We start from the raw sequence: 17,246 nt of genomic DNA on the forward strand, positions 1-17,246 counted from the left end.
ACAAGGACAGCAAGAGAACTGCAGCTCATTAATCCTGAAAAAATTCTTAATACAATGTACAATCTAATATTATTACACTTCATATTGATATCACAACATAAACTATGTTGTGATATCAATATGAAGTGTAATAATATTATTAGATTGTACATTCTAGTAAGAATGTTTACAGGATTAATGAGCTGCACAGGATTAATGTTCAACACTGTTAGAAATGTTTTTAAACATCAGCATCACAGTATTTTGTGATATTGCCTCACCACGGTTAGAGTACTGAGTGAATCGTGCAGGGCTAATCAATCAAAAACTGGACAGGTTTATGACAGATATGTTATTATAACAAACTGTATTATAACTCAGTCAGTGACTGTTCTACTAACATCACAGTTGAGCCAAAATGATAATGATATTTAATTCTACATTATTAAATCGAGTATATTGTCTTTCAAAAGGACTATGCACAGTGTTTGTTTTTTTTTTCATTAAAAATGACCTGAAATGAGTTTGACATCCTGGAGCTAGAACATGGCTTTTGAACCATGGTACAGGGAAACATTTATATTTAATCCAGTTGGGAAAGTTGTGAACATTTCTGGTTTCAATTAAATATTAAAAATTCAACAAACAATCACGTCAAATTAGCCCCGAGCTCTCATCTGAGCATGCTCAATACTTCTCTTCTCCTCGTGTATGTGCTCTGTAGTAAGTGCAGAAGTTATGAGAGTAAGAAATATAAGGAGAATCTTTCATATACAGCATCTACACTGCAGGCATGTTTTGGTCAGTGTTCCACTTATAAGGGCATGCTGCTGCTGTAATTCTCCAGTCTGAGCTTATATAAGCAGGCTCAGAGGGGTATTGTCTTGCTGCAGTAAGGAAGGGTCTCAGTGGGGCATCAGGCAGTCAGAACTCGGCGGGGGATCAGGAACCTGTCTCCTCCACGCTGCTCCAAACTAAGAGGCCCTGCACGGGCCATCCGGTTTAAACCAGACCCTCAGACTGCTCCCTGCAGCTGGGCAAGCAGGACTTTCAGCAGCAAATGCAACAGTTTGAAAACAGAAAAGGAGGCCAAACATGGAGGAAAGTAGAGACCGTGGCAGGCTGAGGAGAATAAATGTCGGCTGTAATTGTGGGAAATGATTTACGGATTTGTTTAACTGCTGTGTTGCTCAAATCAATGTTTTTATAGATGTATTCAGTCTTAAAGCAATATCTAAAAAATCAGATTAAAAGAAGATACCATGCATATTAAATTATTTTGAAATAATCCATCAACCAAAACCTCTTTCAGTCAAAATATAACCAGCTAGACAACAGCAGAACCAGTAAAATCAAAACATGGATAAGGAATTCAATATGTATGTTGTTACGTCTCAAATAGAATAGTGCTGGGAGATCAATCAATATCACAGTTTTACCATTACTTTAATGAACAAACGAATGAAGGATACAGCAAGATTTCTTTTGTAAAACTAAATTTGTTCATTTGGTTTATTTTGTGTTGGATATATAATATAAGAGCACACACAATGTGTTTAAAATGTCAGATTTAAATTCCATTAATTGCCAAGTCCTCTCTCAAAATGTATATAATAGATAAGCTAATACATTTTCACACATTTTTTTTTAAGCAAAGAAAAGTTTGTTTGTGGTAGAATTATTAATATAAAACAGAAATGTTTTGTTTCTCTGTAGTTCAGTAAATACATCATCAAACATCAGGTCAAATCTAATCATCTGTTAATTTTTTTTTTAATACTGACATAAATCTAATACCATGTATACCTAAAAAATAGAAAAAAAATCTTCACTGCATTTACTAAAAACACCTTCTTACCATATTTAAAAAAATAAATATGTTAAATATGGACCCAAACACACGCGTTGTACTTAAATCCAAGAATCTATTAAATCCAAGACAGTGATCACCTCACTACTACAGCTACATATTGTATAATGCCTAATGTTCACTTTTCTCCTGCTGATAGAAGGAACATCTAAAAGAGAGGGTTTAAAATGCTGAATCTGATAGGTGATATCTAAAAGAGGACACTAGAGGGTGCTACAGAAACAGACAATATGTTGTAGAGAGGATCAAATCAAGAAACAACTACATTACCGGTAGTACTTGTGTGATTGGGTTGCTCTGACAGGCAAAGACTACAAATATAATATAATATACTTAACTATATGACAGGCAGTTAAAACTGTTCATGTCACAGATACTGGAGTATTCTCGATCCTGTCCCCATTTCTTTTATTGAATATTTTACACCTGGGCAAACATTTTTGCCAGCAAATGATTCTCTATATAGAACCCCTGCCTTCACTAAGGGACCACCGATTAGTGTGGTTTACCTTCCTTCAATAAAGTAGGTGTGTAAAAAGCTTAAAAAAAAGAAAAAAAGAAAACTAAACTAAACTAAACTAAACTAAAATGTGCAAATTAATGGTATTTTAGGCTGCAAGGTGCAACATTTGACTGACTTCAGAACAGAACATTCTGAGCAGAGTTTTGTTTAAGCAGTAAAATATGAATTAAAACTTGACTCATGCTCACATTAATCGTCACATTCTAAAATACACTGATGTAACAATTTAGGCAAAGGTTAAAATCTACAATATCATTAAAAAGAAATTAAATGTTTCCAGCACATTTGTTCCCTATGTGCAGCATCATTTTTACTTTGCTTGGTGCCTCATTACACTACATCTGCTTAAAAAATACTCTTACAGTTATGCGATTCAAAATTAAAAAATGGCAAATACAAAGTTTTTACATGAATGCATTGTTTTGCTTTTAAAAACTATTCTATTAGTTTAATGCTTAACAATGTGTTGTTACTTAAATAAACAAACCTACACTAGACTTTATTTCACAGTAAAGAATAAAAAGCCCTGCACCGTCAAATTCACACCACCTTTTTTGCTAACGGTGTCTTCTGGTGTCAGTTTTCCCCCTGGAGATACAGACTGCAAACTCACAGAGCTGAGAGTGCACCGGCTTAGAGTTTGTGTGTATTAGAGGGAGAGAGATGCGATGCGTCAGCATACATAGCTTTTTTTCCTCTTCTTCCGTTATTTTTTTTTTTCCGGGAGCATTAGCAACCAAATCCCTTTGGCCAGCACGCAATTATGAGAGGATTGGACTTCAGACCCCATTTTCTGCTTTTTTTTTCTCTTCAGCTCTTTCCTCAAGCCTGACATGTTTAAGCTGCTAAGCTTGCGGGGGGATCTCTATTTGATGGCCATGACCTGGCAACAATATCAATACAAAGCAAAACAAAGAAAGTAGGAAGAAAGACATTTTATAAATGCTGAGATTAGGGCTTTTTGTATAAAAAAATGAAAAAGCTCTTACGTAGGGCTGCACTTACAGTTACGTGAAAAATTAGGACGCCCAAAACATATTAAATATATGGACATTTGACCTTCATTTGAACAACAATGAGAGATGGAAATAACAGAAAAAAACTTCTCTAGGGCTGAACTTGATAAAACAGCAATAGTTTTAAATGCTCTCCACTTTATTGCTTTATTTTTTTCAGACAGCAGAAATGGTTGGGATCTAATAGTTCTGTTGTATATTACATTTCTTCTCAGACTAATTTTCATGTGCAACCTTCTTTCTGAAGGCCACATAAAGCTCTTTGGATCTGGTCATGGTGATCCACTCACCTCAACAATCAAGATCAAGCCAGATTAATTATGCTTACAGTTTAAAGAATTTCTACAAACTCTTCTCTAACCAGGGGGTCTAATCATCTGCAGATCATGTGCTGCGCCTGATTCTAATTTGAGTTAAATTAAATTACATTTGAGCAGTAATAAATGTGTGTGAATGGGTTCCAACTTTGTTTCAAGATTGAAAAATTAACTTCTATCAATTAAAGCCATTTCTTCAGTTATATATGTTTAGTTATATTACTTCAGGCACTCAAAATGGTTAAAATAAAAATAAATATTTTAAAGCAGTGTCTAAACAGTTTCACATGACTATGTATATTAAGGCTGGGTGATATTATATGAAAAACGTTAATGTTATTCAAATTCGCTATGATTGATACTTTTATACTTGATACGTACATAAGTGACAAAAGACAGTTTTATTTAGATTTTTTTCTTTTGTAGATGTGCCAAAAAAAGCAGCAGCACCATTTAGAGCTAATAAATAGAAAACTAAAACTAAACTATTGTATTGGTTACATTTATATATAAGGGAGTAAAAACTGCACAAGCACAACAAAACTAAAAATAAAACTTTAATTTAGCTATTTTTTTAATAATAGCAAGACTTACAGGAAGCTTTTGTACTGAACAAGGTACAAACATTATATCCCTATATACAGCTCTGAAAAAAAGAAACCACTTTAGTTTCTGAATCAGTTTCTCTGATTATGCTATTAATAGGTTTATGTTTGAGTAAAATCAACATTGTTGTTTTATTCTATAAACTACGGACAACATTTCTTCCAAATTTCATATAAAAATATTGTCATTTAGAGCGTTTATTTAAAGAAAATTGAGAAATGTCTGAAATAACAAGAAAGATGCAGAGCTTTCAGACCTCAAATAATGCAAAGAAAATAAGTTCACATTCATAAAGTTTTAAGAGTCTCAGAAATCAATATTTGGTGGAATAACCCTGTTTTTTAAATCAAATGTTTCACAGTTTTCATGCATCTTGGCATATTCTCCTCCACCAGTCTTACACACTGCTTTTGGATAACTTAATGCCACTCCTGGTGCAAACATTCAAGCAGTTCAGCTTGGTTTGATGGCTTGTGAACATTCATTTTTACTCGTAATTATATTCCAGAGGAAGTCGTCTCTTATTTTTTTCCAGCGCTGTATACATTTAAAAATAATATAGTATATATGAAAATCACTGGCACATAAGAGAGAGCTTTACAGGGTTTGTGACAGAAACACCAGCTTATCTGCTGTTTCAGACTTTCAGATGAACTTTGTCAGGTTGTATATATGTATATATATATACACACCTCATTTTGAAATGAGAATTAAAACAATAGTTTGATTAATCAAATTAATTTGGATAACACTTCCAGCACCAGACTGTATACAATTATTGAATTATCTATTTTTTGGTGACACTGAGACCATGCCCAGGCAGAATCACTTAACACTGACATTCAGCCACTTAACACTGTTATGGTTTTATATTACATAAAGCAGCCGAAAAGATCCGATATGAAAAGGCTTGATTTGAGCACATCTGACTGATCTCTAAACAGAAGCAGCAGGGATGTGGCAGGTCTGTACAAATGACGACTGCACTCATGTAAAATCCACCAATTCTCAGTAAAAAACTCTCCACTACCAACACCCCCCCCCCTCCCCCCCTCCCACACTCTCACTGTTACTCTCACTGCCCCCTGTTCAGAATATTAAACTTTTCCTGCTCTGACTGATCCAGGAGTGTTAATTAAGGGCAGACGTACAGTATATCATGTGTAGGGACAGGCCTGTGGCAGGGCTGCTGGCAGCACTCCTCTGTATAGGAGCTTAAGATAGACGAGCAGAGAGGGCAGGGCTATGGGTGGTGCTGCTGCACCCATAAATCAACAGTCAGTTGATCAGGCCTGATCTGGCATGGTGAGATCACCAGCAGCACAGCTGAGGGTCACACACCTGTTTTGTGGGTTTCAGAAGCACGAAAACACACACACAATCGTGGGATATTGATTCAAAAGTTTCTGACAAGATTTAATACACTACAGTATAATTAATAAACACAGTAATTATTAACATATTGCACGCACACACTTACACTTACACACAGTTATATTCTGCCTACACACACAAACAGCTGTATTACACAAAACTCATTTTTTTTAATTAAATAGATTTTTAGCAAAATTATATAATTAAAATTAAATTCAGATTTTACATAAAAATTATACCTTTCTATTATTTTGTTGTTTATTTTATTGACTATTAACTTTCATTTTGTCCTTTTGTTGCTGTAACAAAAAAGTATTTTTTTTTAAATAATGAACTTATTTACTTACTTAACTTACTTATTTTTTATTTTTTTAATTAAGAAAAAAAAGAAAAACTATTTTCTTGACTATTTATTTACTAATTTATTATATTCAAAACCATATCAATTTACATGAATGCAGCACAGAAGGTGTTATTTTTTTTCTTTAAAAGTTAGGAAGGCATAATTAAGCAACTTTACTCAAGGTATATTCGGAGGCCGATTCTTAAACTGGCTGCTTGTCACTCACAGACACGTCATACAGGAAATTCTACACCAATGCAGGCATCACTACAAAGCTATGTCTAGTCCTGGACAAGCCTCAACTGGATCAGCTTACATGTCAGAAACATTTATAACCAGTTTCCAGCAACAAGATAGTATTACAAATAATACAAATTAGCAACATCAGCTTTCATCAAATGTTAAAGAGTCTATAAGAGTATACGAGCTATACTAATTTCTAGAAATAATAACAGATGTGCTTTCACTTCACATGATCAACAGTGTCTATAAAACTGCTGTATAAGCAGTGCTGGACCAGTCTGTACTATCCACAGGGAATTATTACACTACTTTATGTATCACACACACACACACACACACACACACACACATCTATCTAAAAGTTTAATGGAGAGCTTTAGCATTAAACAAGATTAAAACAAGACAAACAAATTTGAGAATTTAGTGACTTTACTGTTGAGAATGTATAATTGCACCAAGCATATGGTGTGGCACCTTTAATGTGGGTTAAATAAAATAAATTATTGAATTGTGAATTTCTCAGTATTTTTTGAGTATACTTTTATGTTCAGGCTGTTGATTTATGAAATACTGTCAAAATGTAAAAAGATTTACATACATAGATTTACATACAACAAACCTACCAGACTCTGTTTTTAGAATAAATATATAAGATGTTGCAGGGGTGGTCATGCCAGGACACGGACACTCTAATTAGAATATTTTGTCCCCCTAAATCTTGGTGGCTTGCTTTAAAATAGACGTAGGACAACTAAACACATTTTAATCTTAACACTATTTATTTGTTACATCATGGCAGTATTTTGTTTACGAATTTTTCACTAATCTAATTACCAGTAGTAGGTCATTTCTGAATGATGTAGTGAACAAGCTACTACAGCCCACTTAACCTGGGAACAGCAGGCTAAACGTCATTCCAGGTCTAAATACAATGTAAGATCAGAGCTAAAACTTTGTGAATCATAGACTAACCATATAAATGGAAATATAAAATAGCTTTTAGAAGAAGTTCAAGTAGACACAGGGTTTAGGCAATCTGTAATTGTGTTGTATGACATATCTGGATATGTAAAACTACATATAATTTTTTTTAGCCATCTTTCATTGTACTTTATGTTAGGGTTTACTGGCGATATCGCCACCTCATGTTTCTCAATGCGAATGACATCAGACATGTTCACACAGAAACTTTCATTTTGTTCTTTTATTGCTGTAACAAATAAGTGACATGAATGGATTTTTTAAAAATAATTACTTAACTAAACGTTTTATTAAATTTTTTAAATTATAAAAAAAAAACTATTTTTTTCGCCTATTTATTTACTCATTAAATATATTCAAAACCATATCAATTCACGTGATTTGCACACGCATTTCTCTGCTAGTCAAAAAGTCACATGATAGTCAGACATTCAGGAAAGCAGCAGCAGATATGCGTTCACATTTCCGAACTCAGCATGTGAATACATGCTCTGCGAAGTTCAGAAACATTCTTAGCTGTAAATGTATGCAGTGTGACGTAAAGCAACACAGGCAATGACAAGCCTCTGTGAAAACAAGGGTGAAAAAAAAGCATCCGCAGCGGAAGGATTTACAGTGAGGCGGCCGGCCGTATGGCTATTAAACAAGCTGAACTTTCATCTGCTCCTGCTGACTTGACCTTTAGCTGCTGGGAAACAAAGTGCCGCTCTCAGCCTGGAAATGTGTGAGCACAGCGCTAAGATTAAACAAAATGATGCCAGCATAAACGAGACAGTTGCCATTTGAGAAAAGGAGGAAAAATCGCAAGACAAAGCACCTCCCTTTTAAACACACTCTCACAAATTTAATCAACACAGCAGTTCTGGACAAAACCGAGGCTAAAGGCATCTGCTCGCAGAATAGCAGAATAGCTGGGCTTTGAGAGGCAACTTGCTTGATCCTAAACAGGCTAAAGAGGTTTCATAGCTTTTGTTTCTTCTCTTCTTTTGAACAGGATTTGACCGTAATGGTCACTGCAATCACTGTAGATAGTAGGTCTGAATGGGTGCCAAAGTGACACATTCAGATGCCAATACAATCAGCAAATGGGACAGAACAAAAGCAGCAGGGATCAGAGCAGCTGAAATATAATATTAACAACCTAACACAATCTTTAGCAAACATTTCGGTACCCCTGCTTAGTTTGTATCCATTCTTGATTATCTACAGTAGTAGTCTAACACACAACATAACACAGTACCGCACAATCGGAACATAATTACTCATTATTATCTAAATTTAACATATCGCAAAATATACAAATTACGACAATTTCTGGTGTGTGCAAAGTGTAATAAAAAAAATGTTAATATGCAATTTTTTTTCAGTAGATGCTTTATTTGCTTATTTGTACTTGGAAATTTAGCAAAAAGTGTCATTTGACATTTAAAAAACTGATACATAAAAGCTGTTAGCCTCAACTTTTCTTAAATTATTTTAAGGAAAAATAGCATTGTAGGCAAAAACAAAAAAATGGAAGGTGGAGAAGAGACACAGAGACAGAGATAGAGAGACACAGAGAGACCAGGACAGACACAGAAAGTGAAGCAGGGAGAGACAAAGCTAGATGAAGACAAACAGAGACAGTGAGAAAGAAACACAAATAGAAAGGAAAAAAGAGAGACATAAACAGAGAAACAGAGGCAGGGACAAGGAAACAAGTGAGAAACAGAGAGACAAGGAGAGAGCTAGATGAAGACAAACACAAAGACAGGGCAAAGATACAGAGGTACACTGAGACAAAGACTGGAAGACAAAGAGGTACAGACGGATAGAAAGATGAGAGACAACAAGACAGTGAGACAAAGAAATTAGAGAGGAACTGATACAGATAGACAGAGAAAGGGTGACAAAGAGACAGAGTGAGAGGAAGACATACAGAGACAGAGCAACAGAGGATGGGAGACAATGGAGGCAGAGATAGATAGAAAAAGTGGGCGAAAACAACAAGACAGAGTGAGACCGAGACAGGGAGACAGACAGGTGAAAAGACAGACAGACAAAGAGCTAGAGAAAGTGAGAAAGAGAGACAGACAGGGATATTGAGACCCTAAAACTGACCAGATTTCAGCACAATATTAGCCTCAGACAGTTAATAAGTCAAAGTACCACAGAAAAAAAAAGTAAAAAAATAAATAAATAAAAAAAGACCGCTAAACCCTCCAAGCCTGAACACCATACTGAAGCTTTTGTGTGAAACTCTGCCAGAAACACTTGCTCGGGTACAGAGACCCTCAAAGGTCAGCATGAGGACAGCCCTGAACGCTGTCCTTTCCGCTTCAATTCATCAACTCAAAGCTTACATAAACCACCTTCATCGGGGGAAAAATAGACCCCCGCCTCCCCTTAACTCCGCCTCCTAGCTCTGACAATCAGGACAAATGCTTTGCTGCCTGACACCATTCGCCCCTTTACCTCACCAGTTCAGCTGCAGTGTGACGGCAGGGCATCATGAGGGAACGACGGGGGGAAAAACACACGAGTGAGAACACAGCTGTGAAAAAGCTTTTTGTTCTGTGATTTTTTTTTTTGTTTAAATGTGTGCGGGGGTTTAAATGCCACCCTCCAGTCATCACAATAAATGACAAACGCTTGTTTTTTTTCTTCCAGCCCCCATGAGTTCATTCTGACTCGCCTCCGCCGAGAACACCACCACCCTGAACTGTGATTGTGAGAACTGGGAAATGTTTGTTTCTTTTGTTTTTGTGGACGTTGTTTATTTTCATTTGCGACTGGCAGTTATGTAGTTTTCCTGTCCGATCTGTTGGGGGGGTGTTTGACCTCCTGATCGAGTCTGATGTGTCTGGCTGAAATAGCGAGGCGGGCCAGACGGGACAGCGCACAGACGGCTATAATATTCCATCTACTCTCTCTCCCCCACACCCTGACTCATCTCTGCGTAATCTCTCTCCATCTACTCACAATATAAAAATAAACATTGCGTCTATATTTGGACATGCTTTTACTTTTATGCTTTTATGTGTTTTCAGTTTAATGGTGACTGTTCTTTTAAGCTGTAATATGGGACGATGAAAAGCATCATGGACGCTGATCCTTTCATGCCTTTTTCATTCAGTAAAGCAGAAACTCCAGCATCAGTCACTAAAAATTGAGGCACGCAAAGGGATGACTTAGATTATTACCATTACGCAAAAACCTGGCTAGTATTTATTTTTTGTATTAAGGTAAAATTCAGGATGTGTGGATTAATAGACATGCAGTAAAATGACTTTGAATCTTTACATTTACGTTAAAAGTTTTAATATAAAAGTGTAGATAAAGTACAGTTTTAAGCACCTGTAAAAATTCAAATGAAAAAATCCTTATCTAATCTGCAAGTGTTTATTATTTACATTCACAAAACAATACTATTAGAATAAATACCAATTATAATCAGATGAAAAGAACATATTTCACATTAGTGTGTTCAATAAAATATTTCCAAAATCTCTCACAGAAAAAAGTATTATGTATAATATATCCGTGCGGAGTGGAACCCAACAAAGTCAAATTCAAAAGCAGAAGCAATCAGAACCTCTCTTTCAGCAGCAAACTAATGCTGCATAAATAGTGGTGTTGATTTATCCAAAAGGTTTCCCACCAAATATATAATGTTCAATCAATTAATTTGTATTTTAAAGAAACAATCAGTAAGAAATGCGAACAAATGTGTGAAATGGCTACAGAACCTAATTTACAGACATTGAATAGAGTTTTCTGCCCCACTCGCTCCCCCCCCCCAGACACCAAGCTCACGTGGGTTGCCAGATTGAAACACAGTGTCAGTTAAGCAGTGTGTAAATTCTGCATGGTTTAAACAAACACTGAACATTGTGTTGAACAGAATTGCTCATTAATGTGTTTATTAAGACAGATATTATATTACAGCTCTGACAGAGGCAGAATATAGTAATAAAGAATATACTCTGGAATATGAATGAATGCAATATTTCAGCCACAATGTGCAAGACATCATTAAATTTTAGTTAGTAAATTGAGAGGTTCAGAAATTCTTTTAAAAGAAGTGCACAGTACAGCAAATACTCTCAGAGATCATTAATTAAATCAGTGCTCCACAAAAAAATAAAGCCTGTTAAAACACTGTTAAGTCTTTCTTGTGCGTCCAACATAAGGAGTACAGGCACTATTTTCACGCAATGATTTGCAATCAATATTTAGTTTTCATTTATCATGGTGCTTACCATAAGAAAATGGTGTCTGTAAGAAGTCCGACTTCAACTCATCGTACCTCCGAATGTGAATCAGGTCCCTAGAAATACACAAAATAGTACTTTTGTAGTGACAATAAAACAAACAATACACCCCAGGGACTTTATTTCCTGTACATCCCAGCATACAGGTTTACCGCCTCACAGGTTTATCACTCAATTTTTTTTCAAAAGCTTAAGAAAAACCCATAGTCTGCTACTACCCTTTACTCAAAACATCGCTTTGCCATTGTATAAATGGATCCTTTGCATTTTTCTCATGGTTGAAACACAAGCGTGTTTGAATCACTGGTAATGTGGGAACTTGCTAATACTTTAAATTAATAGTTATCATCGGACTGCTCCTCAAATTACAAAACAAGCCAAAACAAGTTAATCTATTTAAAATATATAAACATGACAAAATCTGGTAAGTAAATGTCTTTAAATGCTATCCAGTGTGGGGTGTGATATGGTACCCCACTAGTACAAACAAATATTCATAAAAAATAAACATGAATTCATTGCTTTTTTAAAATCCATATCATATTATGATAATAGTAGTATTCACTCTTGAAAGAGGTCTATTATTTACTGTGAACTTAAAGGGTATTTTTGGTGCAATTGTTTATGTTTGCACTAAATACTTTGCACTTCAGTGTTTTGATTTTTAAGCTGCATGGCATTGTTGGAAACTGTTACATGAAATAAAACATTTTACATTTTTACATATACTATTGTTACATCAGTAGTATATTCCTGAAATTATTAAAAAACATATATATATATATATATATATATATATATATATATATATATATATTAGGGCTGGCCCGAATAGCGTTTTTTGAGCTCCGGATATTCGGCACTGATTCGAAGCGAATATTCGAATATTCGTTTTTAAAAAAAGAGGTAAAAAAAAAAAAAAAAAAAAGCAAATCACGGCCCCTTTAATCCACTGAAAAATGTTCAATTTGCTCTGACCGACGAGACATATTCACCCCGGATTTTTGGTGTTTTTATCCCGGATTTTTGTGTTTTCACCCCATATTTTTTCTGTGTTTTTAGCCCAGATTTCTTTGTGTTTTCATCCCGGAATTTCTGCTGCCCCACACCGCGGCTGCTGCTGCACGGTTTCTCCGCTGCGCAAGCCAGCCCAGTAAATTGCTGTTTGTGTTTTCACACTTAGGTTATTTGCTTTAAAAAACTAACAAAAAAAAGTCTGCGCGAGACTGATTTTTAAACCCACTCTTCCACGCTCCCGCGTTTCTGTCTCGTTACCGCGCCGCAAAAAAATTGCTTCTTTTAATCCCGCGCCCGCCCGCCACATACACATTTCTGCCGCTCCCGCCCCACGTTCCTAATATAAATTAAATAAACTACATTTAATGCTTCAAATTTACTTATATATTTATTAAAACAGCAGCGCTGAATAGTGCGGTCCCGTTCCTTACCCCAGTCCAAACACCATCGGTGTGTGCGTGTGTGTGTCGGTCCATCCTGCGCGTTGAGAGTTTTCTTTAGGTTTTTTTTTTTTACAATTATTACAGTTTTCTTAACTATTTATTAATTTGCTCCCGCATCGTCTGGATTAAACTCCCGCTCCAGCCAATAACAGTTCAGTTCTGTCCCGCGCGCAAGATATTCTGACGGGACCCGCGAGAACAGAAGTGGTTAGAGTGAGGTGGAACTCTGGAAAGGAGAAAAAAAACGAATATCCGAATACCAAAATTAAAAACCGAATACCTACTCAACGAACGAATATCCGAATACCCGAATATTCGGGTCCAACCCTAATATATATATATATATATATATATATATATATATATATATTTCATAAATATTATAAAATACCCTAATGCATCATCATATTATATGTATATATTTTATAGCGATATATTTTATTTATTTTAAGTCTGAACCGCATTTTATAGCGAATTATTACAAGAATCCTAGAACTGAAATACAAAACCAAGAAAGTATGTACAAACATTTACAACTTTATTCATCAGAACATGATAAATATCGTTATCAAATATTTTCTGTCTTGTACAGACAAATATTGCATGTCAGAATTTGCTTCATGAATTTGTTTAGCATACAAATTTTCCCAAACAACAAAATGAGAGAAAACCAGAAAATAGACATTCATTGATAGTGCATCTTATAATATGGTAAGTATGGCGTCACATCAATGTCAAAATTTGAGGGCGCAAAAATACAATTCAGGGGCACAAAAACACCAGGTGAAAAAAATTAACCAGCGTGTTTTAACATTTTGCGTGTGTAAATGAACACAAATGTGAAACTAGCGAGCAAAAAAAGGGAATTGTGTGCGCTCTAAAGAAAATGTTGCTTTCAAGCTTAATTTTTCTCCTCTCGGGTATTTTTTTCCGCGCATGCTGTGTGAATTACCTGCAGCAGCAGTTTCCGCTCGACTGAGTTTTTTAAGCTCGAGTTTTGAACGGCGGGGTTTTGACAGGTTGGGGGCAGGGCAGGGGTCGCCTCCCTCAGCGAACACTATTGGCTGATATCACCAGGGTTCGTGACGGACCGCCTACTTCCACGAGCCGGAGGAGGGCGGGGAAAGAAGGACGGCAGGAGAGTTAGCTAACTGGCTATGCTAACATCCAAACAACCAGCTCTCCGGTGCCCCGACGAGCGGTCTCTCCAGGTGAGAGACGGTCGCTAAAGGCGAGAGCCCGGGCAGACAGAGCGGGTCGCTCTGTCACAATAAACAAAATACACAATAAACAAAATACATATGTCCAGATAGAAACCTCTGAGGGCATTTTCACACTTTTGTTGTTTTTGCTCTGGTCTGAATTAGTTAATGAGTTCATAAACTTGGAGTGTTTTCATTTGCTTTTGTTTGTTTTCACAATGGGGGAACATTCTCTCCACTGATCTAATATAACTAAACTAGAAAGTTCAGTTGTGAAAATGTCCTACAAAATGTGTGAGGTGTAAGGGTAGATGTAAATCTGATTGATGATCCATAAATATACACTATACTGTAGAAATGACCACGAGAATATCAAAACTGGATTCATTTAAATAAAAAAAGATAACATTTAGTTCAAATATTTTCCAACTGGTTCTAAAAATAACATACAAAAACATACATTCTGAATTGGATTGGGCCTTATCACAATTTTCAATATTTTTTATTTGTGTAATGCTCCCAAGCATAGCAAACATATTAAGCTTCAACAAACAAGCCTGTAATTTAATGCAAAAAGGAGACTCCTTGCCAAACTAATCTGCAGATGATTAGGGAGAGGTTGTATACAGCTCCTAGTTTACAACAAGTAATAATATTTTAATATCTGGTCTTTAGGTTACTGGTGGATTGCAGCTATAAGGCTTTGTTATACAAATAAAAATGTGCCCTCCATTGTTAACCAGACCACTAGAGAATTATATCAGCCTGAGTCTACACTGACCTTCGTGTTCTGGTCACATTTCTTTCACAAGTCAGCAAAACAGTATCAAACACGTACAGCAGAAATCTACATTGTATGGAGAGCTGAGCATCAATTTACATACTGCAAAACTTAAATTTGTATGCAATGCTTATGCGTATTGGACATGCACATTATCAAAAACTTAAAAATAAACATCAGCAAGCATACAAAGAAGCAGCAAAAATTTTAATTAAAAAAAGGCCACCTACAACACAAACTACACAAACAGCAGCAACTTAAATGTACCACGTGGAAATATGTTGGGAATGAATGAACTAAATATGTTCATGAATGACAAATGTTTCAAATTTACCTTAAGAAACATTTCTTAAACATTTCCCAATTTTTTCCAAGCGCTCCCATTTACTCGTAACAGAATTTTAAACAGCACTTGGTTTCAGTCAAATAACAAGCAGTAACCATCTCATCATGATTTGTGGAATTCAAATGGCCTCTGGGGGGGGAAAAATAAAATAAAATACAACCAATCAACCAACCAAACAAAATAAAGGTCAGCTGATGAAAGGAAACCAGAACTGAAACCCACCCTTACCTGGACAAGTGTACCTCAGGAATGGACCGAAGTTCTTTGCCACCCAAGTTCTCCACCACGGGAGAGTCCAGGTTCGTGGAGCCGTTGCTGAGCCTGTCACTGCTCTCGTAGCCAGACTCTGTTCTCTGAATCTTCCAGTTATCGTTTCTCACAGTGAGGCTGTTAACTGTACCTTTAGTCCTCTCCTTTTCACGTCCTTCTGAGTCCAGTGAGCTCCTGCTGCCTAATTCATGCCGCTGCTCGTCCTCATAAATGGTCATCAAACTTTTTGGTTTAGCTTCTTCCCGTCCAGACCAAGCAGAATCGCGTTCGTAAAGCGGCCTTTCCGGTCTGGGGGCCTGCCGGCGCATGCCGGGGAGCTGTCTGTCATCATTACCGCTGAGGATGCTGTCTACGTTCAGGGCCTCTCTCATGGGTCTCCAGGCTCGGCCGGGGCGGGAACGCGAGGCCCCGTTAGACCGCTCTCGCGAGTCCTGGCTGCTGTCTGTATCGTAACCGTTGGATAGCTCAGATCTCGGAGGTTGAAGCGAGACGCGAGGCTGGGAGTGTGAACGTGGTGCATGGGCTGCGCGGCTGTTTGTGTACAGAGGACGCTCAGCCCGCGTTGGGCCTCTTCCCTGACTGCTGTAGAATTTCGACTCCATGGCTTTAAACCCGTTCTCAGGAGGAGAGAGCGAGCGGGAATAGGTCCTGTCTGAGGCTGGATCTGCAGAGACGAGAGAAACAAAATGGGGATGTTCACCAAAATATGCAACCAGGGTGAATCAAGATTTTAAGACTTTGTTGTACTTCAATAAATAAATACAAATCTTTAGTAACACAGTCATACCATCTATAACCTTACATTAAATTACGCATTAAATACACTAAAAGCAAGTATGTAATATTTCAAGCACGACTTAGGGATCTAAGCAGAATGTAAAAAAAATAATAAATAAATAAAAAATAAAAAAAATTACACAGAACAATTGCAAATTTATAAGACTGCATTTTTGGTATGTCTGCTGGGATGTTAAAAATGCTCATTGTCCAACAAATATTTTAATTTGTAGTTTTGTAATTGCTTTTTTTTTTTTTTTTTCAAAAACGAGACCAAAAATTAATTTAGTCTAATTAATTTATAATTTATGCATTAATGGAAAACGCAGAAAAAAAATACTAAACTGTTTAAATGCATTTAGGCCTTCAGCCAAATGTTTAATTTTGTTTGGGTTTGGACAAAATTGTTTATTTTGTTTTTAAATGTATACACTCGCACAAAAAACTATTTTATATATGATTTTAATATATAAATCAAACTTTTACCACAGGAAGGTTTTATACAAACACAAAGAGATATGTGTGGAGACATGTGGCCAAAACACAAAGAAAATTCCTAACTTTCAAAAATAACTTAATATTTTGTAGTATGTTGATAAAACATTCCTACTTTCCCTTTCCTACTTATTTCTTGTGTGTGTAAAACACCCAATCAATAACTTATTTCACCGGAAAGCTAGATCTAAAGAAATTAGCTTTCAATGGATTTTGGAACCAATCCTACTCCTTACAGGCATCCCAAGTGTGAATATAACATTTGAGGAAAAGACCAGAACACAAGGGTCAAACCTATCCATCTCTGACAACAACAGTAACACACTTGTAGCCTCAGTGACCTTTTCCCTGATGAAGGTGGAAGCTTGGCTGTTTGAGCTGAACAATGCTGATGTTGGCATTGTCCAATA

General features: G+C 36.2%; 1 protein-coding gene across 1 annotated transcript in view; it reads right to left on the reverse strand.

Moving 5' to 3' along the window:
* The window catches only part of LOC103035264 (inactive ubiquitin carboxyl-terminal hydrolase 53), a 66,952-nt gene that overhangs the window by 4,629 nt on the left and 45,077 nt on the right, over positions 1-17,246 (reverse strand). The window contains exons 13-14 of the mRNA XM_007255169.4: positions 15,523-16,228; positions 11,494-11,561 (exon numbers count right to left, since the gene is read on the reverse strand). Coding sequence (XP_007255231.3) covers positions 11,494-11,561; positions 15,523-16,228 — 774 coding nt within the window. The remainder of the gene's footprint in view (positions 1-11,493; positions 11,562-15,522; positions 16,229-17,246) is intronic.

The sequence above is a fragment of the Astyanax mexicanus genome, chromosome 8 (genome assembly GCF_023375975.1).
Source record: "Astyanax mexicanus isolate ESR-SI-001 chromosome 8, AstMex3_surface, whole genome shotgun sequence".
NCBI lineage: Eukaryota > Metazoa > Chordata > Actinopteri > Characiformes > Acestrorhamphidae > Astyanax > Astyanax mexicanus.